The sequence below is a fragment of the Corvus moneduloides genome, chromosome 1 (genome assembly GCF_009650955.1).
Source record: "Corvus moneduloides isolate bCorMon1 chromosome 1, bCorMon1.pri, whole genome shotgun sequence".
Taxonomy (NCBI): domain Eukaryota; kingdom Metazoa; phylum Chordata; class Aves; order Passeriformes; family Corvidae; genus Corvus; species Corvus moneduloides.
Window position 1 is genome coordinate 123,794,472 of NC_045476.1, and position 25,650 is coordinate 123,820,121.

The following is a 25,650-nucleotide window of genomic DNA, read 5'->3' on the forward strand; positions in this document are numbered from 1 at the left end:
AGACAGGCTACCAAGGTGTAGCACTAGGTAGTTTGAAATGGTATTATGGAAATTTTCCAGTATTAGCCTGTTCTGATGATTTTTTTAACTTCTGTTTGAATTGCTTTTCCTAAAGCAATTTGTACATAGCAGCTTTCTTACTCAAGGCATCAACACTCAGTGTCTCATATAACTACACCAAAATATTTTTTAATAGCTGGAATAGTTTATGTGGGAGTAGAAAAATATTTTAGAAATTCTACCTTGCAGGGATTATAGGCCTTCAGAACTACTAAAGCCAGATAACCCTTTATTTAACAGAAACAGTTCAAAACATGAGAAAAGCAGCGGCTGAAGTGCGACAGCCTTGTTAAATAGTTGTCAGAGTGATAACTGATCACAGACCAACCCGAAACTCCTAACGACCTGGCAAGAGGAGTCACAGCAGAGAAGGGCTGAGCTCCATGTCACACGGGAAGGCTGCACCACCTACTGTCTCCCCAGGGAGGGTGAGGTTCTCCCTTTGAACTTGGTCCCCCTTCCACTATGAGAAACACCATCACAGGGACTGATCAATCCAATTTACTTACAGATTCTCCAGCAAGCCTCCAGCAATTACAGGCATTGTACTTTCACAGTGGTTAAAAAAATCCTCACCTCCACTGACTGAAAGGGCTCTAAGAAAACTATTTCAAATTATATCATGCTCCAGTCTTCCAGCCTTAAGCTACTAGATAAAAGTTAAGTAATATAATCAAGGATATGATTCTTTCAACTCAAGATCATCCTATATCAATCACTATCATTATTTGGGCTCTAATTTTATGATCTTTCCTTATCTTGGTTTTGTTGATTTATAAAATGAAGAGTCAGAGCTGAATTTAGCAATGGAAAATTTTATTAAATAGATTTTTCAAAGTTTAATGCATATTCCTAGTGGAAATTCAAATTATATTAAATTTCTTTACAAAGCCAAGTTAGCTGGAAAATAGCAAGGAGCCGGATAAGATCTCATTTCATTGCCTTCTTTAGCAGTTTGCTTAGTTTGGTCCCAAGAAGGGAGTCTCTAGGTCAGAACCAGAATATTAACTGAAGAACCATGCTATTTTAACTACTTGGGATTAATTTTACAAGCCATCTGATTTCTAGGAATTAGCAATTAAATAAAATAATTTAAAAACATAATGAACAGCAGATGAGGGACATCCCACTTTGCATGAACCACACATTTATCTGTACAGAAGAACATGATAGCAGTTACTCCAGAATTAAAATATATGTATTTCTCAAATCACATCCCTATATCAACATTAAAAGCACATGTCTAGACCTAAACCTTAATAGCTCTCAATTCAACCTGGATTCAATTTTAAAAGTTTTGTATTAAACATTTTTTTGTCAGTCAACATGACAGTGAAGATGGCATCTAAGAGTGAGAGCTACCAACAGTTTAAGACTGATAAAGAAGCCCAGTAATTGCACACCTTGATTTATCAAATACTATTCCTTTGCTTTATGAGGCAACAGTACTTGTTTTCTTGAATAGGGTGAAGCCCCTTCATACTTCCCCCAGCCTTTACCAAGAGGTGTACTAGCAGTGGATGCTACTGTGGATTTCAGGTTGGCCAGCAAACCTCTCCTGGGTTTCTGCTGTTTTGACTCCTCTACAAAGAAATGCTTCTTCCGTTCTTCAAGCTCTTTTTGCAGGGAAGACACTGTTTCTTCAAGCTCAAGAACACGTTTAGCCCAGTTCTGAAGACTACTCATTTCTTGATCCTACGAGGATAAGGCTGTGTTAAGTATGTGAACACTGCATGGTCTCTCTCATGCAGTTAATTTTCTGGTTCACATTATTTTACTAAATCCATTAATACCCTTGTTATTACTGTGTCATATGGCTATTCAGTACCCATTTCCTCTAAATGACATCAAAGTAATTAAAAACCCAGCAAACTAGAGGGCCATAAAATCTAGTTAGAGACCAAGTCTGACCAAGAGACTTATGTTAAAATGCTTAGCCCCACTATGCAAAGAAGAGATGTTGTTCTAGGAGCCAGATAAAGGTGGCTTTCTTGCCTTGCAATTTCTGAAAGCAAAACTGGTCAAAATCAAAACTCTTACATCTAAGTCTGCTAACCAGGACTGAATAAATGCTTCGAGTGGGCAAAACACGGAGTGTTAAATACGCTCTCTAATCTCTGTGATTAACAAAATCACCTTCCTATTAAGAATGGATAGGAAGGTAACTGCCAATTAAGAAATTCAAGTCAATTTTCAGTCTCAGATTTAAACTAAAAAGTATGCAGAAAGTAATGTAATGTTCCAAGAAAGATATCACTAAGCAGTTATTATACCTGCCTTGCTTCATTTGCAGATTACAAGTGAGGCAGATTCAAGGTATCAAGAGTTCCAAAATTTCATTCATTTTTATGTTGATATCTGAGCTCAGATGCTGTAGACTTTAGGAAGTCCCTGCTTTTGAATGAAAGATGCCTATTTCTGTATTAACCAGTTCACCTGCCCATTATCTCTCATCCACTTTGGCCACCTCTGGCAGGACTGTCAGGATAGCTTTAAAGCCATAGATCCTTGGGCCTTGTTGCAGTAACACTTGTGCACTGACACCTTGCTTGCCTCAGCAACATGCCTCATGATGAGTTCGAAGTAGCCTTTTCTTTGCTTGACAATAATTCATGACATCTTTAGATTAGCAGGCTCTGTCAGCACAGTTACCCTATTGACAGAGTCTATCACTTAAGTTGAAAAATGAGTTTTGTCTTACAAGATTCAAAGTCAAGTAGTGAAACACAAGGGCTCTGAGCTCATAATTCAGGAGGTTAAACAAAAAATGCTGACATCAAAACAAATTGCTAATTTAAACAGCGTTTTTACATCTAAAAAGATGCAGAAGCAGCCCGTACAACTATAGATACAAGCCATATAAAGTTGCTTTAAATCATTGACAAACCTTGAGCATGATTGTGTGCTTCAGTTGACTGTTTTCTTCTGCCATTTGTCTGTAGCCTTCATTAGCTTCTAGCAGGGTTTCATTTAGTTTCTGTATTTTAAACTTCAGAGATTTTATAAGCTGAAAATAAAGACCATACACGTGGAAGTTCAAAACAGCATGTTTTACATTAATTTTGTTGATGGCTACAACAGTGCAAACTGCAAGATCCAAACAAGAAAGTCTGCTTCTCTCAACCTTCTATGTCCCAGGTCATCATTTCAGCTGATAAAATACAGCTGGAGCATTCAAAGGCTGTTGTGTTGAAGCTACTATGATTTACAGACCTGTCAACCAACAAACAGTGGCACAGACTAAGCTACATCCACAACAGCCTGCTCCATTTCAGTAAGAGTAATTAAAAGAACACTTTTGTCTCATTAACACTATTCATATAAAGAATTGGAGCATAGTTACCACAGAAGACCTCACCTTTCTGATGGGAATATTAATGGATTGAGCCTCAAGAGGCAAAAGAAACTCTGAAGCAGAAAAATTGATGGTATCATTAATTTATTCTGCAAAGTTGCTAAAAAAACTCACACCCTTTGCCCATGTTCAATGGCTGAATGGGAAGAAAAGAAGTGGTGAATTACTCGTACATGCACTGATCTTTGAGGCAAAGCAGCAGAAAGGCTGGAACCAGCTGGTTTAAAACCTTCTCACCTCAGTTATTGCCAGGTATCAATCTCATCATTCTAACACTTTCTAGCCACACAAAACAATCAATAACTGTATACCCAGAACAAGCATAAAAGCCAAACTTCCACCAAAATTTGAAAGTGACATAGGAAAATGATGTAAGGCTCTCGAAAACAGGAGTGGAAAACAAATGCTAGGGCCATAACATGAGACGTTAAACTTGTTAAGGTAAAGCAAGTTATTTTTGGAGTATTCTTCCTCAATAGAAAAGGATTTAGTTCACTTTCCATTTACATGGTTTCTTAGAACCAGCTGGAACTATTTCTCCAATCCCTACTCTTATTTGATATTAGAGAAAGAAGCAAGACTTGTCTCTCCCCCTTCTCCCCATCCTCTTTAAACATGGGGAACTAACTGTAGCCTTACAAGAAGATGACTCAAGGAATAGAATAAAATTGTGTATTTAAAGATTAATGTTTTCCATAACACAGCCTGAAGCTCATAATTCCCACCTCTATATGCTATTCAGAACACCAGGGTCTTGTTTGAAGAACAGACATTCACCTTTACTTGAGTTTAGGGTGAAAGTGGAGTTCAGTACTTCCAGGAAGGACTGCTTTAAAGCACTGTTTTGATTTTAGATCTAAACTTACCAGATTCTGTAAATGTTCCCCTGTTCAGAAGCAGGCAGCATGTCAGGAAGGAAAGCACTGAGGTCATGACAGCAATATTTACAATAAACTCCAACATAAGACTAAACATACTTCCAACTTGCACCACATTTACCATGACTTGTTACAGTAGCAGATGGCTTCACAAACTAGAATAATGCCAGAACAGCCTCTAGCAAAAGTCATCCACAACTGAGCAAGGGCTTTTTTTTGATAAACTCAATTCCCACTTGCAGGAATCTTCATGCTTTTGTCTACAATGCAGATCTTTAAGCCTTGAACTATGACAGAGTTTACAATCATTATTCCCAGATTTGTTAAATATTAAGATAGAGCTACCTCTTCCTTCTCTTCACATTGTTTCTGCAATCCTTCATTGGCTCTCTTCATTGTCCTGTCCATAAGATCTACAGGCAAAAGAAAATTTTGCTTGTTTATATACATTCCCAGAAGTAAATTGAACTTTGAATACCCAGGTTACATTCCCACCTCGTTCCATGTTATTTTCAGTAGTAGGAATATCTGAGTTCAGACTTCCCAGAGCCAACAGCCTCCCTGACTGTTCATCGAGTTGCCTTTCCAATTGCAGTATTTTCCTCTCTCTAGCCTGAAGAAAAAAAAAAAAAAAAAAAAAAGAGCACACGGTAGAATTTGTCTGCATTTCTGCTTGATTTGATGCATTACTGCACATCCTTCAATTACACCACACACACACACACACAATTGTAAATTATTTCACAGGTTATGGTTAGGAAAGCACAGTAAGGGATAACACTCAGGTCACAAGACCTTCTAGGAGGAAGTTTCTTTACACAGGAATCAACTCTTCCAGTCTGTGGATTTCCAAACTGTATTAAAAGTAACCATATGGCAGAAAGGAAACTTTAGTATGTCTGTGCTAAACACTGTTGCCAGTTAGCTTGCTAAATAAGGAAGAACATACTTCATAGAGCTACATTTTCATCTCAAACTCTTTTGCAGTATCTGTCAGATTGCTGGGGCGGTATTTCAGAGTGAGAAACCAAACAAGTGGCACCATCAAGAAAAATTATTCATCTAATTCTGGTTCTTTGAAGCTGCCCACTCAGATTCATGCACTGTGCTCTCCTTTGTCAGCTAACACTTCTACATCTCAGGGATTTCATTAGTTTCTTTTCTGACTTGCTACCAAAAGCATCTTGCTCTTTGAATCTTCCCTTATGCAGCCTCTTGACCAGTATAAGAGCACTATTAAAACTCTTTTCCTCCACCCTAACATGGGATATAGGTAGGATTTAACTGAACACAACAACAGACTAAGTGGAGAAAAGAGTCAAGTGTAAAGCAGCTGGAAAAACACAGCCCATTACATTATCTGGTGTTGCTTGTCAGCACCCGAATGGAGAGCTGTAAAAGCAGAAACATTTATATACCACAATCTACAAGAGAAACCCACTTCTCTCATGTCTTCAAAGGAACCTGCCTATCATCCATGGAGTGTGATGTCTTATCAGTTCCATAACAGGAGAGAGTGCAGTGAGAAAGCTCCACTGGTGGACACCACAGCTGTTCTCTTCTTCCACTACAAACCTTCTGAAAACAAGACCCACAGGTCTCATCTGTTGCTTGGATGCACTAAAACATCGAGGTAGAGGTTAGAAAACTGAGTTGCTCACAGCTAACCTGGCTGAGTTTCAAAAGGAGCAACATACTGATGCCAACTGTGAGCAGTTCTATGTTTAAGTACATTCAGAAGATTCAGTTCTCTCCTGCATAAAGTTTGATTTCTCATCAGTTTCTTATCCCACAATCCTCCCACCACCTCCAGACCAGAGATCAGTTATCATTAAAATAGCTATCCTGTAACAAATTCCCCATCACCTTTTCAGAGTAGCATTTGTCTCTACATCCTATGATCCCAAAGATCTCCAGAAAGCCAGACTCCTGTATATATCATTCCTCTGTGTGTTCCAATCATTGCACCACAAAGATAAAGATGACTTGGATTTAACTGAACTGTGCCCTCAAAGATCATGAGGTTTAGGTATGCACTACAGGTAGTACCAGAGAAAAGACATCTGTATGCTTATGGTTAGCACTGAACACAGAGCAGCAAGGCTGAACTGCTAGTTATTTTCCTTGTTTACTGCTACATTCAAAATCCCAGAGTGATTCTGTTAAGGGAAAGCAAAATTTACAGTTAAGAGGCTAGAACATGTTTTTAGCATCAGTCAAGTCATACCTCAACTTTCTCTTGTTCAGCTAGAAATTCTTCTATGGGAACGTAATGGTCTTCAATTTGTTCCATTGCACACATATATGCATGTTTCTTAATGGCCTCTTTATACATTTCAAATTTGCTCTCCAGTTTTTCTTCATAACTGTCTTTCATATCTTCCAAGCGGTTGCTGAAGAGAATGTGTTAGTTATATATGATGCATTTGCATTCCAGCTATTACATTTGGCTACATGTATTCAACTGTCAAAGTTATTTCTCTGATCAGAAATAGTGAAATGAAGACACAAAGAAGTACTTTTTTCGTTTTTAATCTCAATGATCCTACAGACTTGCACCAAAGGATAATTTCTACTTGGCATATACCAAAAAAAGTTCTGTAGAAGAACACATACCTAACACCTGTCAAAGAAATATTTTATAAGAAAATCCACCAACATATAGCAATAGAAATGATCACACCCATTTAGATGTTATGTTTGGAGCATATTTCCTGGGGGCATCTTTCACTTTGGGTTTTGGTTGGTTTTTCTTTTTTTCCATTTAAGATAAATGCCAAATTCATTTTCATAGAATCATAAAATGGTCTGGGTTGGGAGGGACCTTAGAGGTCATCTAATTCTAACCTCCCCTGCCATGGGCAGGGACACTTTCCACTAGGCCTTTGCAACATGTCCTTTAAACACTTCCAGGGATGGGGCATCCACAACTTCTCTGGGCAACCCGTTCCAGTGCCTCAGCACACCCACAGTAAAGAATTTTTTTATAACATCTAATCTAAACCAACTCTCAGTTTGAATCCACTCCCCCTTGTCTTGTCATTACATACTCTTGTGAGAAGTCCCTCTCCATTTATTATTTCAATCCATTACACATTACTCCTGTCACAATTTAAAAACATGCCCCATCAGTGATGCAGAATATCACCTCAATAGAGAAAGAGCATCAATGCTTTTTCGTGTGTTTGGCCAAAGGCAACCAAACAATTTTAAAGCCAGTGCAGGTGTTAAACCAGAGGGTGCTCAGCTGGCAACTTCGTGCTAATTTTTGTTAACGATTCAAACAGCAGGAAACTGATTTAAAGAAGAGTTAAGAGGAAGTGAACTCAGCTTGAGGAATCTGGACACACTTGAAAAAATTCCCAAACTATTAACATCAGTGCAGGGAGCCACAGCAATTTATAAGACAGTAAACTAACAGTGGTTCCTCAGTCATGCAGAGGAGCTCAAAAGAGATATGATTCAAACTACCTTAAGCACATGCATGCATATTAACGTGACAGAGTGTATGTTGGGAAGAATCATCAGTCTCAGTGGGGTACCTGTAACAATCTTCCCCATCTGCTAAGTAGTAACAATAAGCCAGGACAAGTTCCAGTAATTACAAATTAAACAGAGGAAAGTTCAACAGAAAGCAGCATTACTTTTTCATTGTAAATGGGAAGAGGCTGATCTGTACAAGTTTAACGTTCTTTGTTCCCTTTCCTTCAGGGATTTTGAAACTGTGCAGCCCTAACTTCTCTAAATAACATGAGTAGGTGTGTTTTGAATACACCCATATATGTATATACATACACATGTATGCATTAATACATGTGGAATCCTTTCAGTCTCAAAGCAGACTGCAATATGACTTGCCTCCAGGCTTCCTCTGTTTCCAATAGCTGTCGAAACATTGCTTCTGCCATCTCTTTACGTATCTTCACCTCCAGAAGGAGCTTACTTTGCCTTTCCGCAACTAACTTCTCCTTTAAGTTCTCTGCAGCTTTCAAGAGGTCCTAAATTGAACACATTTCAGTTCAAAAAGCAAGATTGAAGCACACATTGACATGCATCTCAAACAAAATATTCATACAGGTAGCCATCCACAGAGGGTAGTTTTACAAGCCTATGTTTTTTGGGGGTCTGCACCAAAAGTTAAGTATTTTCAAACATGAATTTCTACTACAAATACACCCTACATCCATCTTGATGGTTTCCACGGTTTCCACTATCAAAAAGTTTAGTACTGTTTTGGCATTTAAATGTTAGTTTGTACAGCATAACAACATAAAGCCTACTTGATTTTTACAGTTTATTGCTATTAGATTGTATATCTTTGTTTTTAAAATGTTGCATCTTAACTTGTTACTGCTGTTTCAAAAAAAAAGGCACAAAAAAAGGAATTATGTTATTTTAAAGATATATACTGCTTCCGTAGTCTTCTTGTTGAGCAATCAGTTGAATTCCAAATTTAGCACTTGACCTAACTAGAAAGCCACAGGCATCCTTCCACAACTACACTGAACTAGGCCACTTTAAGTCTAGTCAGTCTGACACTGAACAGAAACTTAAACTTCCCATTTCATGCAGCTTCCAGCACATCTCTTATGCTAAAACAATATTAGAACTAATAGCAATTGCTTTCTTGGGTACAGTTCTAAGTAGATGTGTATCTACCTCATGACTCAGAATGGTGATGTCCACTTCCTCTTCTGCAGAGGTTTCAGTACTGTCAGGAAAGTCATCTACAGATGTGTTAGCATCAAAATGCATGATAGGTTTGCTATCACCTCCAACTAACTTTGACGGAAAATAGCCAAAATTTTTGGGCAGGATTGTCTGGATAACCTGGAAAATCCAGAGCAGATTTACCAATGCTGTCAATATTGCAGGTATCAGAATACCAGGAAGAAGTGACATGAATACATTGTTGTATTTACACAATATTTCATTATTACATGTCCATTAACAAAAGCTTACATGTCTCTTAGCAGAAAAAAAATCAATATAACATAATTCTTATATGAATATTCTTACATTCTTCAGTACTCTAAAAAGAGTGAAAATGGAAATATTATCTGCTAGCAAACTTAGTGTCCTTGTCTAGACAGGTGGTTTCTCTTCCCCTAAAGTATAAGGGTTTTGGTGTAATTTTCTGCAAAGTTAATCAAAAGTAGAAAATCCTTAAAATATTTGCTCCTTCCTGAAATACCATGACCAGGATTCAGCAATCCATGCTATTTACATAAAGATTTTTAGTAACTATGTCATAGGACAACTTATCAGAGAAGTTTGTCTCCACAGTACACACTTATAGCAAAAGTCACACCTGAAGAGAATTAGAAGTCTTCCTCTCTGAGATCATATTAGACATGCTATTACAGATTTGTAATGTGTCTGTCAGAACAAATTTGTGGTTCCAGACTAAAAACTTAGTGTATTTCTGCCATGAAACACAGCACAGCCCACCATCCCACTCCCTGCAAGAAGCAGCTTCAGGAAACCTGAATGAAGTTAAGGCCAAACCCTGAATTTAATGGGAGGCTGAGACAGGGAGCAGAATGAGGCCCCCATAATCCAGGAGGAAATGGTCATTGACCTGCTACAGCACTTAAACCCACACAGGTCTATGGGGCTGGATGGGATCCACCCAAGGGTACTGAAGGAGCTGGAAGAAGAGCTTGCCAAGACACTTTTTAATTGTTAATTACTTGCATTTAGCCAAATAGGAGCAATGCAGTTACAAAAGATCTCATTTAGAATACAAAATAAGACAATACTCCTTTAACTACCACCAACTGTCCAAGAAGTACTGAACAACTCATCTTGTGCAACAGATACTTAACTGCACCCAGGCTAAGTAATTCATCAAAAGCTTGAATTGAAATCCTGCATTTGCTCAGATATATGGTATAAAATCAGTCATATCTGAAAGTGCCCTGACTATGTTTTACACAGAACATCAACAGTGTAGAACAGAACAGCCAGACACCTGCAGTTGTCTTAATTTGTTAGTGCAAATAGGTTTGAAGATGGGAAAGACTACTAGAAGCCTTTTAGAGAGAGGCCACATGCAGAAAATTAATATGATAAATCAAGAATCCAAATCACACTCAAATTCATACAACCTGATCATTTCACAAATCAATGGTAACAACAACAAAAAAAAAGCACAATAGCAGAGACAGTAGATACACTCTCACCTGTCTGGCTATAGCTGAAAACTTCATTACATGCAGTGTTTCATCATATGTAGAAGCATGCTGATTGATGTTTACAATCATACAAGCTTTGCCTTTCCCACAAAAAAATGGCTGAAACAGACGAGTCAATTTACTCTCTCTGAATGGAATATAACTTGGCTTCACCCTCAAGGAGAAAAAAAAAAAATCGTAAAACAAAATAAAAATTGTGAAATTGTGGGGTGTTGTAGCTTACCTTAATTCTGTTTCTGTCTTTCAGGAAAGAGATCCAGTATGATGCTCATTTAAGCCTAAGTTATTTCACATCAAAGAGCAAAGACTTCATAAGCTCTCCAACAAACTGAACTATTTAAAAGTATTACAGAGTCTGCATCACAGTTCCCTAGTGTTCCAAAGCAGAGAGTGGAGCAAGCCAAAAACTAAGTACAGGTCATCTATCAGCTGCCTGATGAATCTGTCTGTATAATTTGCAGGTGGAAGGGAAGAAGACAAAAAGGGAGCTCTGTACACAGAGTGCGTTTTTCATACACATACACTAAAAAAATTTTGGTAGTTTCCTGCAAATTGCCTTTTTTTGCTCTCCACAAACACCAGTTTTGGAGAAAAAGTTCCTTATTATAGTGATACCTATAATAAAGAAGACTTCCAAGACACTATAGATTTCCATTTTTCTCTGTGCAAACTGCTTGCAGAAACATAAAGGGATACTTAGGATTTCCACCTAAAACTTAGCACGTTGTAAATAACTTGTCACTTACTTTGGATTTTGATTTTGCTTCAGTGCTGCAATGCATTTTCCAAGGATGTGAAGAGAATTATTAATATTTCCTGCTTCTTTTAGTCTGTCTCCAAAGACGTGTGTTTTATTACACCTCTCTGATCCAGCCAAGTCACAGAAAGACAACCTGCATGAAAGTTATCCAGAATACACACATGAACTTGTTTCTAAACAGTATGAAAAATCAAGTCTTTATTTCTTAGTGTGTCTGGAGCACAAATGAGTGGGTTGCTTCAGCCTACCTAGATCACAGAATAAGCTGTACTTCAGTGCTGAGCTTTTGTCCAGAAGGCACTACACAGAGTATTCAGGATAACAGTGTTAACCTATCTATCTCCCCATTGCATATAAAGATCCTTGAACAGGATTGCTGCTCCTAAGATACTCAGCACATTCAGAGTAGTCTGCTTATAGCATCCATCTGAAACTTTGTGGGCATTCTTACACAAAGAAATCAGTTCAGGAACCCAAACTCTGTTGCAATCCTAAAGTAAGTACTTCCAGACAAGATGAGGTAAATTTGTGGAACAGTTCTACATGATAAGACTACAGTACAGGAACACTTTGACAGTCACCTCCACCAATTCCAGTGCTGAGAGAACTGCAGGATGGCAGGGGGCTTCAGTGCACTGTTTTGAACACAGAACCATTTGTTCACTACTGCTAAGAGTAGGCCTGAAGTCCTTCCTAGCTCACCTTAGAGTTCTTTGCTTGGCTATAGCGATTCTGTGCTACTAAACTCAGACCACTGAATCATTCCTCATGGAAAAATGTGTTACAATCAGGAAATCATCCTGGATAATCAAGGAATTTAATAAATTTTCATTTATATTAGGAAAGCTGTTGAAATACAGGATACTCTGGAAGTTGGATAATTTGTGTGACCAAACCATTACTCACTTATACATAAATCTATTTAAATAAAATTATTTGTAAGACCATAAACTTTCATACAGCTGAAGTAGGTCCTATACAAATTATTAAGGCACATATTTCAAATGTGTGAAAGCCTTATGTTCTTCATCCTTTCCAGCACAAGATGAAAAGCTTTTTTCTTCCTTAAGCAACATACAAACTGTAATTCACATGACAGTGGCTGCAAGCTTTGCCGGGGGATACACTATGACAGGGAACAGCAAAATAATATGGATGCACTTATTTTCTCAAGTTATCTTTTCTTAAGATTATTTATCACTGTAACATCTGACATTAAAAGGTGTTATCTCACAGTGAGGTATGTTTATTACCATCTCTGCTCAGCAGAGACAAGAGAGAAATCAGTAGGAGCAAGGACTGAACTAAAACATTCTGTTACAGGTTGTCTGTATTTTTCTGTATCAAGCTAACTTAATCAGAAGAAAAAATACATATCATCCAAAAAGAGCTATCTAAATGGCTTCAGGCCAGAAGATTAGGCTGCTTCCTCTAAACCATGAAAGAAGAGAGACTCAAGTGTAAGGACTTAACACCGCTCTCACAGGGTGCACTTACATTAGGATTTTATATTAATGGAGAACAGTTTTTAGGCAAATCACTTGATGATCCCCTCTGACTGTACATTGGACCAGTCTCAGAACATGTCACCAGCATTTTTTGGGATGATAGATTTTAATTTGCATTCTAGGAGCACACCAAATATGTTGTCACAAACATTCAAACCATAAAGTCTGGTCTGGTCCCAGAGTAGAAAGATACACTGGCACAGCTTGCACCTTGGGCCCTCAGCACCAACTGCTGCACTCCAGCTGTAGAGATCACCCTCTATCTGCCAGACACTCGAATTCTGCTTACCAGGACATATAGTCTGGTGCTGCACAGTCTTACTCTGCCACCACCTCCCCATCAGGTGAGACAATGCACATTTCCCTCAATTTATACACTACTGACAGAGTTGCTCCAGCAAAACCTTACAGTAAGAAACAGGAAAACACTTCTGTGCTTGTCCCCGCTGAGCTTCCAGTCAGTTCATGTGCTCAGTGGAGTTCTGATTTCCTTCTCAACTCTCAGAGAATTTGTTTATTATTAGAAAGTTCACCAGTTTGACATGCTTACACCTTATTAATTTTTCCAAAATATTTACATTCTCGTTATCATGTGAAGCATTCACTTACTCTGATACTCCAAGAACACACGGCTGATGCTCATCAGTTAGCTTGAGTAGCCTGATGGAAAATATACTGTGACTGGAATGGAAAGAAGTCCTTTTTAATAAAAAGTTATGAAAATTAAGCAGTCACTGAAGCAAAGTAAAATTTGTGTGCTACAGAAAGCTCAGTTCTGAAGAAAGGACAACAATTAATTCACTAGTTACCTTAATACATTAGTTACTTTTGCAATGCACTCATTCAGTAGCAAAAAACAGCAATAGAAGCTGTATTTTATGACTTCCTATTTCTTTCCATACAGGAAAAGGAAAAATATCACATGAAGCCTACAAACTGTCTAGGAGAAAAAAAACCAAGCCAGTTCACTAAAGTCTACTGAGTACTCATGTAGCTACTTCATACAGAAACCTTAGGCAGTATCTGGATTCAGTAAGTCTGAAGAATTAACTTAGAAACAAACAGTGCAGAAAAGGGAATAAGTTCAAGTTTTACAGTCCTGTAACTTTGCCTACTTCAATATGCACAGTTACTTATTCAGTTTTAATATAATTCTGTTTTCCAGAAAGGCTGAATTTTAACACTTGAAAATCTGGTTTAGAAACAAGCTACAAAGGCAGTGGACATGCTGCCTGAAACCAAAGAGGAAAGTCTCAGAACCAGAAGCGCCCAGTTTATCTGATACATCAGGCAGCACAGCACACAAACTCCTCTAGTATATGCCTAAAGCAGTGGGCATTCTAGGTATAAAACTCTGTAAGAGGAGCATGAAATTTAACAGCAGATGTCTTTAGCTAACACAGAACAACATAGCTCCTTCTTTTTAGAGGAAAAAGCAGGCTTAGTAACACTATGATTGTATTAGCTAACAATAAAACATGGCCCTTCCACACTTTAAGGACAAATTACTAAGAGGTCATTAAAATCAAGAAAGGAGGCATTTTCAATAGAAATTATACAACCTTCTCTATTTCCTCTCACTCAGTTAAAAGCTGGATTCTCCCTGATCCCTGTCCAGAGCCAGGTAAGAAGCTAGGAGTTTAATTCTTAAGATACCAAGTAAGCTCAGTTTGAACACAGCAATCTAAAAGCACCTAGAAAATCTAGCAGCACTGCAAGATACCACATGACTTGCTCCTTCCTATATCCCCTAGTGACAAGCTCCAGGTTTCCAAGAATTACTGCCAGTTATGAAAAGCTAGCCAGCTTTTCCCTCAATATCCTCATACAGCCATTCTCACTCAGCACCACCAGCATTTGCCAAGATGCATAGTTCTGTTGGCAATCAAAAATGAATGTAATTTGATCTTTTTGGTTGTCCAAAGACACCGAATAGCAACCTGAGTCCAGCTACTATTACTCATAATCTCTCCTAGTTTTCTTTCAGAGAATCTCATAACAAAACCAGAATAATCAAGGGAAGTATTAAACTATTATTGAAGAGTGATTCATATCACACATATTCTAAAGTGCCCTCCCTTCCCCTCAAAAGGGACAGAGTATGCTTATAATGAGATGAACAAACCTTCTACTTGATTGCTCATTCATTCTAGTACAAGCAAAGCTTCGGTTCTTGTTTCCTATTTTTAGTAGTCTGCAGCCTTCTTCAGTGCTCTGAACGTTAATCCACTTCAAATCTGCAAAAAGAGATCTTTTACATACATTTCTGATCATCAGAGAAATCCTATGAAACTGCCCAGGCCATAAAACAGTATTATTACCTTTAATGTAACAATTTCCTCCTTGATCCTCACAAATCCTTAAAACTCTGCGCCTTTGAGTTTTTGATGTAGATAATACATTTAATAGGTCATACACATATTCATTATAAATTTCACAAAAGGAAATCCACACAGATGCTTGTGTTCTTTGGTGCATATTAGTCCTATGAACGTCAAGTGGAACAAAGTTCTTCTCTGCTAACCCAAAACAGAGAAAGAGTTCAAAGATCAAACAACTCATTGATAGATTTTTGAATCGGTATAAAGAATCTTCTAAAAGGACCTATAGAACCTGCTGAAAGAAGGCTTAGATACATTTGTGTTGTACAATTAGATACACATAGATAACTTTAGCTTTATCCAAAAATGTTCATACTTCTCAGCAGTCATCTGCTACTAGAATATGGCCAAGTTCTAAGCTGATGGCCTTGCTTTATCACAAACTTCCACCAGTTTATACATTATATTTGCAGAACTAAGTCTCCATCTACCCCCCAAAAGAAGGGAAACTACCAAAATATTTTTACATAGTTGCCCTTTTTCCAGGGAAAAGGGACAAGAATTTGGTCAAAACCTATATATATTTACTTTGCAGGGTAGTATAGGGATTTTTTTCATCCACTGGTAGTTACCCACTTCTTTTTCTAAATTCCCCACACAAAAGTTTTCCACTTTACCGAGGGAGTTAGAAGGGTGATTGTCTGAAGTACAGTGAGAGGAAGCCAACTTCACATCACAGAAATTTGTTGTAGTATTTGAGATGCTCTCTGTCTCCTTGAGAAAATTAAGAGACCATCATATCCACATGAACAGACAATAAGAAAAGCAGAAGTTAAAAATTACAGCAATTCCAGTACTTAAGACTTAAATATTGAAGTAGTATTAACTGTTAGGCCACCTTACTCTGGCTGAAAGTTAAATTTTCTGAATTACACTGAACTATAATCAATAAAAGCTCTGTCACATGAATTATTGCTCTCTGCTACTCCCAGGAACCTGTTTTGGTTGCTAGATGCTGCTAACACAGGAGACTTAACTTCACAGTCCTGGGAAGCAGGACTCTGTCAGACTGCAACAGCCCAGGATACCTTTATAAGCTATTGAACAAATCAGAACAGTGCTTCAGTCATCCAAAAGAACAGGAGAAAGAGGTTCCTCCAGGAGCAACTGCCAAGGTGGTAGGACTTAAGTTACGACAAACCGACACTCTATGTTGCTTTAATTCAGACTGAACTAAAAGGCCATTAAAAATAGACAACAGCATAGTTTCTTTAAATACACACATTTGCTGAATTTCTTTACACCAACAAAATTGTTTTAAACCTGCCAAGATTCACCAAAGCACAGCCTTTAAGTTACCTCTGGAAAAACTAGTGTAACGAAGTAGCAGCTCCCACTAGAGTCCAGCATCTTTACATACCACCTCTCTCTCCATATTTTATAGACCCCTATAAATCAGGACATTCACCCTGGTTTCTTTCGTGAGAGAGGGTCATCCTACAGTAGAAGGGAAGTAGATCTAGAGAAGCAAACCTTACCGCTGCAGCTATTCAAGTGCAGCACTAACTCGATCAGGGATTGACTACTGATGCCAACATCACCCACTTGGTATATCCAAACCAGAATTCTTACAGAGATGCACCACTTCTCTTTGTAAGAATTGAGATCTTCAATTTTAGAAATAAGTAGCATAGAATAGAATTACAACAAAATCAAACAAGTGAGCATTTTGCAAAGGCTGCACTGTCTATACGATTGTGTTTCTTGAGTATTAGAAGTCTAACCACAGCACAGATCTTATTCATTGTTTGTGAAGTGCTAAGCAGGGTATGGGACTGACACACATGGTATCTCATCTATGCACGTCAAAAATGGAGTGGAATTTAGAAAACCCATTACCACATTACTTGTGCACATGATAAGTTTTTGTAAAGGTATTGTGAGAAAACTGAGTGAATTAATTGTTGCTGTATTGCTCTTCAAATGAAATACAGAAAAGAGCATGAAGACTGCCTAAAAACAAGTGGGAACAGGAACTGACATTGTTTGCCAACAAAAGCAGATGACATCTAAGAGAAAATACAAAAGCAGGTGGGAATAGAAATGCAAGTAATGCATCTTTTAATCCAGTAAAAAGCAGTATTTAATCCCATGAAGAGAACCAGGAAATGGAAGGAAAGAGAGGGTATGAACCATGCTAAGCAAGAGCTGTTGCAGCAGTACTGCATACAGAACATAAACAGTAGAACATGAAGTACTGCAGTAACTCAGAGCACCTAAACTGAGAGAATGAAAGCTCTTTCTGTAGGACATGTAAACTGAGCCTGGGAAAAGAGCCTACAGGAATCCATGTAAACTAAAGCCAAGCCCACCAAATTGTATCTGCTCTCAGATTACGGCTTGAGAGAGCATCCAAACAGTGATGCTATTCATTCACAAGCTATCAGGAAGCACAGCTTCAGAACTGGGGATCGTTGAGCTATCTCTATGGAAGCATTGTAACACATAAACAAGGTCCTGTCACGTAGCAGTTTCCTGATTCATTTTTACCTGTCCTTCCTGATGGTGGAGCATTGCTTTCTTTTCACTGCAGTGCATCATCATCTAGATCACCTTTTGCAACATTCAGTAATTAAGCTATTAGTAAGTCAGACTGTGATTTAACAGAAAGTAATATTTTTATAGAGTTATCTTCAAAATAAGATGTTGACCTCCTGTTCCAGACCTTAGACTCCTGCTTGTTCCTCTTTTCAAGGCTGTAGCTTCCATAAAATTTTTAAAGATATTTACCCACTCTCCTCCTAACCATCTCACCTTTTCTTTCAGATTCCCTCATCCTCTGCACATGCACATACACATGCTCAGAGACACTTTCAAAATAAATATGTCATCTTTCAAGTCTTTTCATCTGAGATATTTCCTCAAGAGTTAACCAGACTCAGACTAAACAAAGTCTTGAGTTGCAGTGTTTAAATTAAGCAACAGTATTTAGAGTGGAACTTTACATATGAATTTGAGTCACAGGATATTTTGGGGGGGGGGGGGGTTAACTGGAGTACTTAAACAATGTTACTATTAAAGACCACAGAAAAAAGAAAACCCAAACATTATTTCTATACATCCCAGAATTCATTTAAAGTTGCTTTGAATGATAACCAGCTAAGCCTACTGCATTATGGGATTAAAAGCACAGAATCACAGTTCAGGGTAAAAATGTTCTGAACAAAAGGAATCTGACAACAAGCTGCAATTGGAATTAAAAGTATGAAATAGTCCCAAATACATGGATGCCCATTTTCCAGTGAGACGTTTCTTGCCATGGAAACAGAAATTACTAGATAATAAGAACAGGAGACTGCCACAGTAAAGACTTCTCTACCTACAGTCTTCAGAGACCAGACTTAGACACAGACTATCCTCTACAGCAGACAGGAATCCCTTTAGGACATTCATCTTGTGGCATCTTGCTTCACTTGCTGAATCAGAAAGTTTCTTTATGGAGTTACATAAATCAGAGGTTTATTAGCTTTTTAATCTGCCTTAAGACTGTCTTCCACCAAAAGGGACTCTCCTTGCCTTCTTCACTGCCCTTGCTAAGACAGTGCCATCATCTCTCCTGAGCTACTACAAGCCTTTGAATGACTGCACCAAAGTCCAGCCAGGGAACCTGACCTACAAGGAGAACCAGGTTTTAGACAGGTCCTGTAGCTCTCTTTTTAAGGGATACTATCACCACAGCATCAGAACTGCTCCTCTAAAGAGGAGACAACTTCTCACTAGAAACTGAGATTTGGCTTTGTGATGGTTTTTGGTTTGAACTGTGTGCTGCAGAAAGTTCTTCTAGTTTACACCCTGAGCTCCAAAACCAGCCAATTTTCTTATTGTCCCAAGGTTCACCAAGTATGCATACCATAGATTCATATATACATATTTATAAATAACCAAAAATGGAATAAAGATTTTTAAAACTTCCTTTCTTACAGAATAGCTTTAAGAAGCATTTGGTCACTGACCTCTTTCAGTGTTGCAAGAATAGCAGTTTTTAAGGCTTCTTCTTGCTTTACTTGTTCATCTTCTAGTTTCTTAACATCGTTGCTCAAATATGGTTTGAAGTTCATCTTCAGGTAATGTCTTCCTCTTATGTGGTTAAAAATCACATCAAGTGAGCGAGGTAAAATACCAAGATCTTTTGAAGTCCCTTAAAAATATTACAAACTTAAGTGTAGACATTCATGTAAGCTTCTCATTGGATTTTGACTCAGTTTTTATACATGCAAATATTTTATACCTTGGATAGTGAATGTCTTGCCTGCATTTGTAACTCCATAAGTAAACACCAGCCCATTCACTCCATTAACATATGCTCTTACTATATCTTTCACTGAGCCTTCAAAAAACTCACTCTGAGTAGTTTCTGGTCCAAAGACCTTGGATAAGGGGAAGAAAGAAAAAAAGGAGTGACATATGGCACAAAGAAGTTTAATAAGCAAAATATTAAGTACTGATTAGAAGTGACTAATTTTTCAGAGCAAGCTGGGTAGGAGATACTAGCTTAATTTCCTGTCTTGCCTGAACCCCTTCTGAATCAGTGTTTTCTGCTGGGTTCTCACAGGATGCCTGTGCCTGCTTAATTCTGAGAGGCACTCAGGCTTGCACTCATTTTTGAATATTTTCCTACTCCTAAAATAAACTGCTCAGAATTCTACTGAGCCCATGCTGTTCAGTGGATACTTTCAAGAGCTCTGCTGGTAATGTAGAACTCCCTCCTCACTCTGCACCAGTTACCCACAACTGAGGAGAAAAATCAGCATTACAATGGCCTAAATAACTCAATCCCTGTAACTGTTTATCTTTGGGTACTGTAAGAAGAGAACTTCTTGTACTAGGCAAAGTTAAGAAATTTACTTTCAGTATAGAAGGTTTAAGCAGTTAAGGGGCTATTCTTTCAAAAGGAAGTTACTAAATACATGCTTACATAAATTCCTACAAACATAAGGTTTCCTGTAACACTTGCCAGATAAAAGCACCTGCAGGAACAGCAGAACCACAGTAAGTCTGTGCCTACAAGGAGTTTCTGTAGCATCTAATCAAAGAAAACCACAGACCTGCCAAAGAAGCTTCCTTGTCTCATCTAATAGGCACCTCCGTTGTAATACAGATTTCTTGACAGCTTATCAGTAATTAACAAGCAGTCTTTTTTTTTTTTAAAGGCAAGTACCACCACATGTAATTAAAAAAAGAAAAATTGCATTGCATGACATAATACAAAATTCAGCTTTCATTACAGTGAAAAACAAAAATCTAAAGATTTTAAACAATTTGGCCTACCTGAGAAAAGGTGAAGCTATGCACAGCATGACCAATCCCTCTTTCACTGTTTTTCATTGCAGAAGACTCTTTGGGTGCATTAAGAATTACTGTCTGGGCATCTTCAATAGTTACACAACCCTGAAAAAAAAAGGCAAGGTAAACCAAAACATGACACACAAAATTATTCAGGAAGAAAGCTATCTGAACAAAACAAAAAATGAACACCCCCTCCAAAACTCTAGTGTCTTCACCTATTTACCAGAGCTACAAGAAGTCCCACAATTTACATATATCATGTCGAGGCGTGTCACCACAGAGATATTCACTTCACATGAAAGCCAGAGGATACACAAAGTCAAGGCAGTCCTCTGGGGTTTTCTAAGAGGTAAAAACTTTTACTAGCAGTCCTTCCAGCAATTTTTCCTTGGGAACACTAGCTAAATCCTGGTATTTTGTGATTGTCACTTGCACAATCACTATGAAAACAAAATTATATAGAAAATTACTGCTTTTCCACATCAGTCATTTTCAGTGTGAAATAGACTATGAGCAGAACTAACAAAGTAAGAGAAGTCTGAAGTGTTACCCTTGATCGATAAACAGTGTTACCAGTAATGAAAGAAACTGAATTAGTTTCAAGCAATTTGATCGCTATTTCTCAATTAAGTAAAGGTAAAATACAATTACCAAACACTCACTAGCTAGATATATGTAGGATGCAGTGTCAAAGGAAAATTTATTTTACACCAGACTGGCTACCAAAGATGCAAACTGAACTCCCAGTATAGCTTAACAGTGTCTTGATGCATCATCTGAAAGGATTGATTGTAACTAAATCTGACATTTATGTTCAGAGACCGGCCAGAATTTCTAAAACTAATAATCCATGTGTGGTGTGTACAGACTGTTCATATGAACACACTGTTCTTCCTAGAAGTCTCAATTAACAAGTCTGCTTATTAACTGATATAGAAGCTGTATGCCAGTAATTAACTGATACAGACCTCATAGCAGCCTACAACTTGCTCATGAGGAAACAAGGGGCAGGCACCGATCTCTTCTCTCTGGTGACCAGTGGCAAGACACAAAGGAATGGCCTGAAGTTGTGTCAGGGCAGGTTTAGGTTGGATATCAGGGAAAGTTTCTTCACCCAGAGGATGGCTGAGCACTGAAACAGGCTTCCCAGGGTGAAATGGTGACAGCAGCAAGCCTGACAGAGCTCAAGAAGCATTTGGACAATGCTCTCAGGAACACGTTGTGACTCTTGGGGCTGTCCTGTGCAGGGCCAGAAGCTGGACTTTGATGATCCTTGCAGGTCCCTTCCAACACAGCTTATGCTGTGACTCTGAGAAGCTCTAAAGCTGCTTTCTGAATTTAGACCAATCACTTGCTCACTGTGCCAGGCTCTGAACCTATATAGTCTTTAACATTTCTCCCACATCACCAGGAACAGGAATGCAGGTCAGATGTACCAAACCCTAGAGAACAACACAATAACCCAGCATCTGCAGCATGTGCCATCAGCTGCCACCAGCCTCGTAGAAGCCTGTGAATAGAGACCCAAAGCAGTCAGATCTGCAGAGCTGGAAGCCAGCTGGTAACAATTCACTCCATTTGACTCCCCCAGCTACCCCTGCAGGTAAGTTGGCAGGAGCTGGACCATTTCTGGCACTGTACGCATAATTTACATCCAAAAAATTCAACTTCCTGCTTTCCCACAGGTGACTCTGGAGAATCACTGGCAGGAGTACAGAATTTCATCCAGAGCTCTTAGGCTTTACTTCCATAAATCATTATCTCTATAAGCAACAATTGAGCAGTTAATCAGTTGATTGTCTATGTTTAAAGCATCAGCCTACAACTATAAGAAACAGGTCTTGGGTTCTACTTTTTCCTTTTTTTTTTTTTTTTTTTTTTTTTTTGCCACATATTTGGAACAAAGGTGCCTCCCTGCAAATTATGCATGGCAGGGAGGAAAAAAAGACCTAAAAATTAAATTGATCTGTTTGATTTAATGATTAGGAAGTGAGGTTTACTTGATTGTTTTATGTGGGTTTCTTCCATTTGTTACCCAGCATTTTCTTCTTGGATTCAGGTGATAGTAAAGAAAGTAGAAAACACTAAAAATGTTGAAGATCTTTCAATCATTCTGTTTTTGTAGGCTGAGAAAAAACAGATTATGCAGGTAATAGATTGGAAGTTCAACCATTTCAGCACGAACTACATGAAAACAAAAAAGAAATAGTACAAACTTCAATGTTCGCTTTTTTCCTCCCTGCTTTTAAGATATATCACACTCCAAAGAGGAATATGCTAAACAACTCACGAAACAATTTGATTTTGCAAATCAATTTATACTTGGAGCCAGCTCAGACTGTGGAATTTACCAAACTGGAAGCACTGTGGCAGTACACACTATTCAAGGAGAACTGACTAAGCAAAAGCAAAAAGGGAAGTTGAGGAGGGGAAAAGAATTATCCAAGTGAAAATGATACAAAGGTTCCAACTCTGGTAGATCAAAAGCAAGAATGCATTTTTAAACAGCAATTTGCAAAAAGCAAATAAGAACTAATATTAAACCCTCCTTAGAGTTCTTGAAGCTGACTTCTCTTCAATCAGAGAGCCTGCAAAGACAAGGGCTGACAGATATGATATAGAGACCTTGTCTTCCAAAGACAGCTAAGGAATTCTTTGCATCAGTGATCACAATGAGGGGAAGGGGAGCACTTCTGCATGTTTGTACATATAAAACACCAAAGCCTCTGAATCTGATAGTGTAGAGATTCTGTAGAAGATTTCTGACAGGCTTAGCAGAAAGTCAGCATGATGAGGTAGGAGATTATTCAAGCAGTTCAAAGAAACTCGAGGGTCAGATACTCAAATTACCCCGAGAATTGCATAATCTCTTCCATGGAACTCCTTTGTATCTTGAGCACTACACGAAGTTGACACCAATTTCTAAATAACGTACCCGATGGAATTTTGAAGAGCTGCAGGTGTGCATGTCTATACCACACAAATTATTAAAAATCGTGGGGGTGGGAAAAAAAACCACCTCGCATCTCACCAGGTGCCCACCAGTTCCATGTGGGGGCAGTACAGGGCTTATGTAAAAGAAAGTTCTGCCTTACAATACCGCGTGTTGTTCAGGGGAGAAAAAAAAAAGTTATTTCTTAATTCTACAACGAACCTGGGATTCATGGCTTTCAAGCTCTGCTATAGAAAAGGGCCTCACTCTCAAGAAGACTTTCAAAGGCTCATATACCTATTCATTAAAGAGAAAAAAAGACACAAAACACAGTTATAATCGCCACTTTTTAAACAGAACAGCCTCAAATCATATCAGCATACATATCTGATACAGCGTTTCCTATTTTATATTAATGCCTCACTTTTTCCTTTCACGTCAAGTTCAGACTCTAAGCTTTTATTTGCTTCTTTACCTTCTACTGTCCTTAAGTAACTCTCTTTTTGTGTACCCCCCCCCCCTTCCCACTGCCCTCCCCTTAAGCATTCTTTCATGACAAAGCCAGTATTTTGATTTTAAAAGAGCACACTACCAGAGGCATAAATTGCACTGCTTCCACCTTCTGGTCTCCCTCTGTACTGAATTCAAGCTGTGTTATTCTAACGGCTGCTACACAGTACTGCACTTCCATTTTGTATGGAGTATATTCAATTAACACTGATTGACACATTCTTAGCCTCAAGAGACCACTTCCTTACCACTATCCAGGCATCAGACCCTCATCTTCCTCACAGTAACAACCAGGCAACCCTTCTCAGTTGCTCAGGTGGCCTTTTCCATCCCCTAACCACTATACAACAGTCTCCCCACCCAGGTAAAGCAATAATAGCAGGGAGCATTTTAGAGGGATCCCAGCACTCCTTCCTTTCTCAAGGACCTTCAGTCTTTACTTTGGCAATATTTCATTCAGCAGATGGATTTACTAGAGTTCTCCACAGTCCTGTCATGACCAGCACTAATCAGACAAAATGAAGCCACCCGAGGAAAAGTCACCCAGGAAACATACCCCTCTAAAAAAGCATAGATGGCTATCTTCTGTTCAAGTACAGCAGAGCAGAAGATAGATTTTTTAATAGATTTTTATTTCCAAGCACCTAACAAGCTTTCAACACAGATCCAGATGCTTTTTAAAGCTTATTAAAAAGAACAGTCCAGCCTCATTACATTCAAAGCGCAGTTACCGAAGTCCTTTACTTTTTTTTTTCTCAAAGCTTAGCACATCACATCGCATAGCACTGACCACCTATCTGCATTTGGTATTGCCTATGACCTGTGCATAAGCAGTGAGAAATAAGCAGAAGAATCAAACACATCTCAGGGGCAGAGGAGTACAGCAGTTTTTCGTAAAGAAACATTTGTCAGAATTAAAGCTTTAAAAAAAAACCAAAAAACACCCAGCATCACCAGAAGACACCCTGTAAAACCAATCCACACCTGCTGTTCCTCTGTATTAGGCAACAGTGTTGACTCCAAGGGTGAAGGTTTACCCTCTACATTCAGAAAAGAGACCGATTCCAACACATCACACACTTCTGTGGAAACGTAGTTTCTGCCCTCATTAGCCATCGTTCTCTGCAAAGGGACTTGCAAGGAAGGGGGGGGGGCGGGGGGGGGGGGGGGGAAAGCCCATCATTTTCTCAGAGAACACACCAAAATACATATAGAGCAAAACAAAGCTAGGGCCAGCTCCTATATAAACGAGCACTTCCGAAGAAGACAGGGTTATCCAGAGACGTACGGGAGTACGACCTTTAAAAAAAAACACCTGGCAGGTTATACTCGGAAGCACACAAGGGAAAGCACGCTAACAGCCTCAGCAGGGCACTGCTCTCATCCACCGGGGAGCGCTGGCCGCAGCCTGCAGCCCCCTCGCCGGAAGGCTCAACACTTGCAGGCACCCGGGGTAAGAACCACACCCGTTCCCGAGGCCGCCGTGCCGTGTCCCGCTCCCCGGGAGCGCCACTACCTTGGCGCGCGCGGGAGCCCGCGAGCTGGGCCCGCGCAAGGGGGGCGTTTTGGGGAGGGAGGCGGGCGCTGATTGGCCAAGCGCGGGAGGGAGGCGGGCGCTGATTGGCAGAGCGCGGGGGGAGGCGAGCGCTGATTGGCAGAGCGCGGGGGAGCCGGTGAGGGGGCGGGCACGCGCAGAGCTCCCTCTGCCCGGCAGGGGGCGCCGCCGCACAGCGTACGGCAGGGGAGCCGCCGGCTTGGGAGGGAGGAAGGGAGCGGGGGAACC

At 39.1% G+C, this 25,650-nt stretch overlaps 1 protein-coding gene across 1 annotated transcript; it reads right to left on the minus strand.

The window, feature by feature from the left end:
* Nucleotides 1–307: 307 nt before the first annotated feature.
* On the minus strand, nucleotides 308–24,994 carry LOC116451884 (kinesin-like protein KIF20A). The gene is made up of 18 exons (XM_032125816.1): nucleotides 24,852–24,994; nucleotides 23,580–23,654; nucleotides 20,408–20,527; nucleotides 19,368–19,506; nucleotides 19,093–19,277; nucleotides 15,757–15,853; nucleotides 15,080–15,274; nucleotides 14,884–14,995; nucleotides 13,368–13,439; nucleotides 11,237–11,383; nucleotides 10,479–10,644; nucleotides 8,953–9,123; nucleotides 8,152–8,291; nucleotides 6,521–6,686; nucleotides 4,789–4,906; nucleotides 4,639–4,706; nucleotides 2,948–3,067; nucleotides 308–1,755 (listed from the first exon to the last, which is right to left on the minus strand). The coding sequence occupies exons 1-18, from the start codon at nucleotides 24,981–24,983 to the stop codon at nucleotides 1,480–1,482; spliced, it is 2,499 nt and encodes an 832-aa protein (XP_031981707.1). The 5' UTR covers nucleotides 24,984–24,994; the 3' UTR covers nucleotides 308–1,479.
* Nucleotides 24,995–25,650: the final 656 nt, after the last annotated feature.

What these genes read in the sequence shown, in the direction of transcription:
- LOC116451884 (XM_032125816.1), bottom strand. Translation starts at nt 24,983, where the DNA reads ATGGCTAATGAGGGCAGAAACTACGTTTCCACAGAAGTGTGTGATGTG. An exon ending in AAGCAAAATCAAAATCCAAA is followed by an intron (nt 10,645 to 11,236) that starts GTAAGTGACAAG and finishes TTTCTCCTTGAG; the next exon opens with GGTGAAGCCAAGTTATATTC. An exon ending in AATGTGAAGAGAAGGAAGAG is followed by an intron (nt 3,068 to 4,638) that starts GTAGCTCTATCT and finishes CTTTATTTTCAG; the next exon opens with CTTATAAAATCTCTGAAGTT.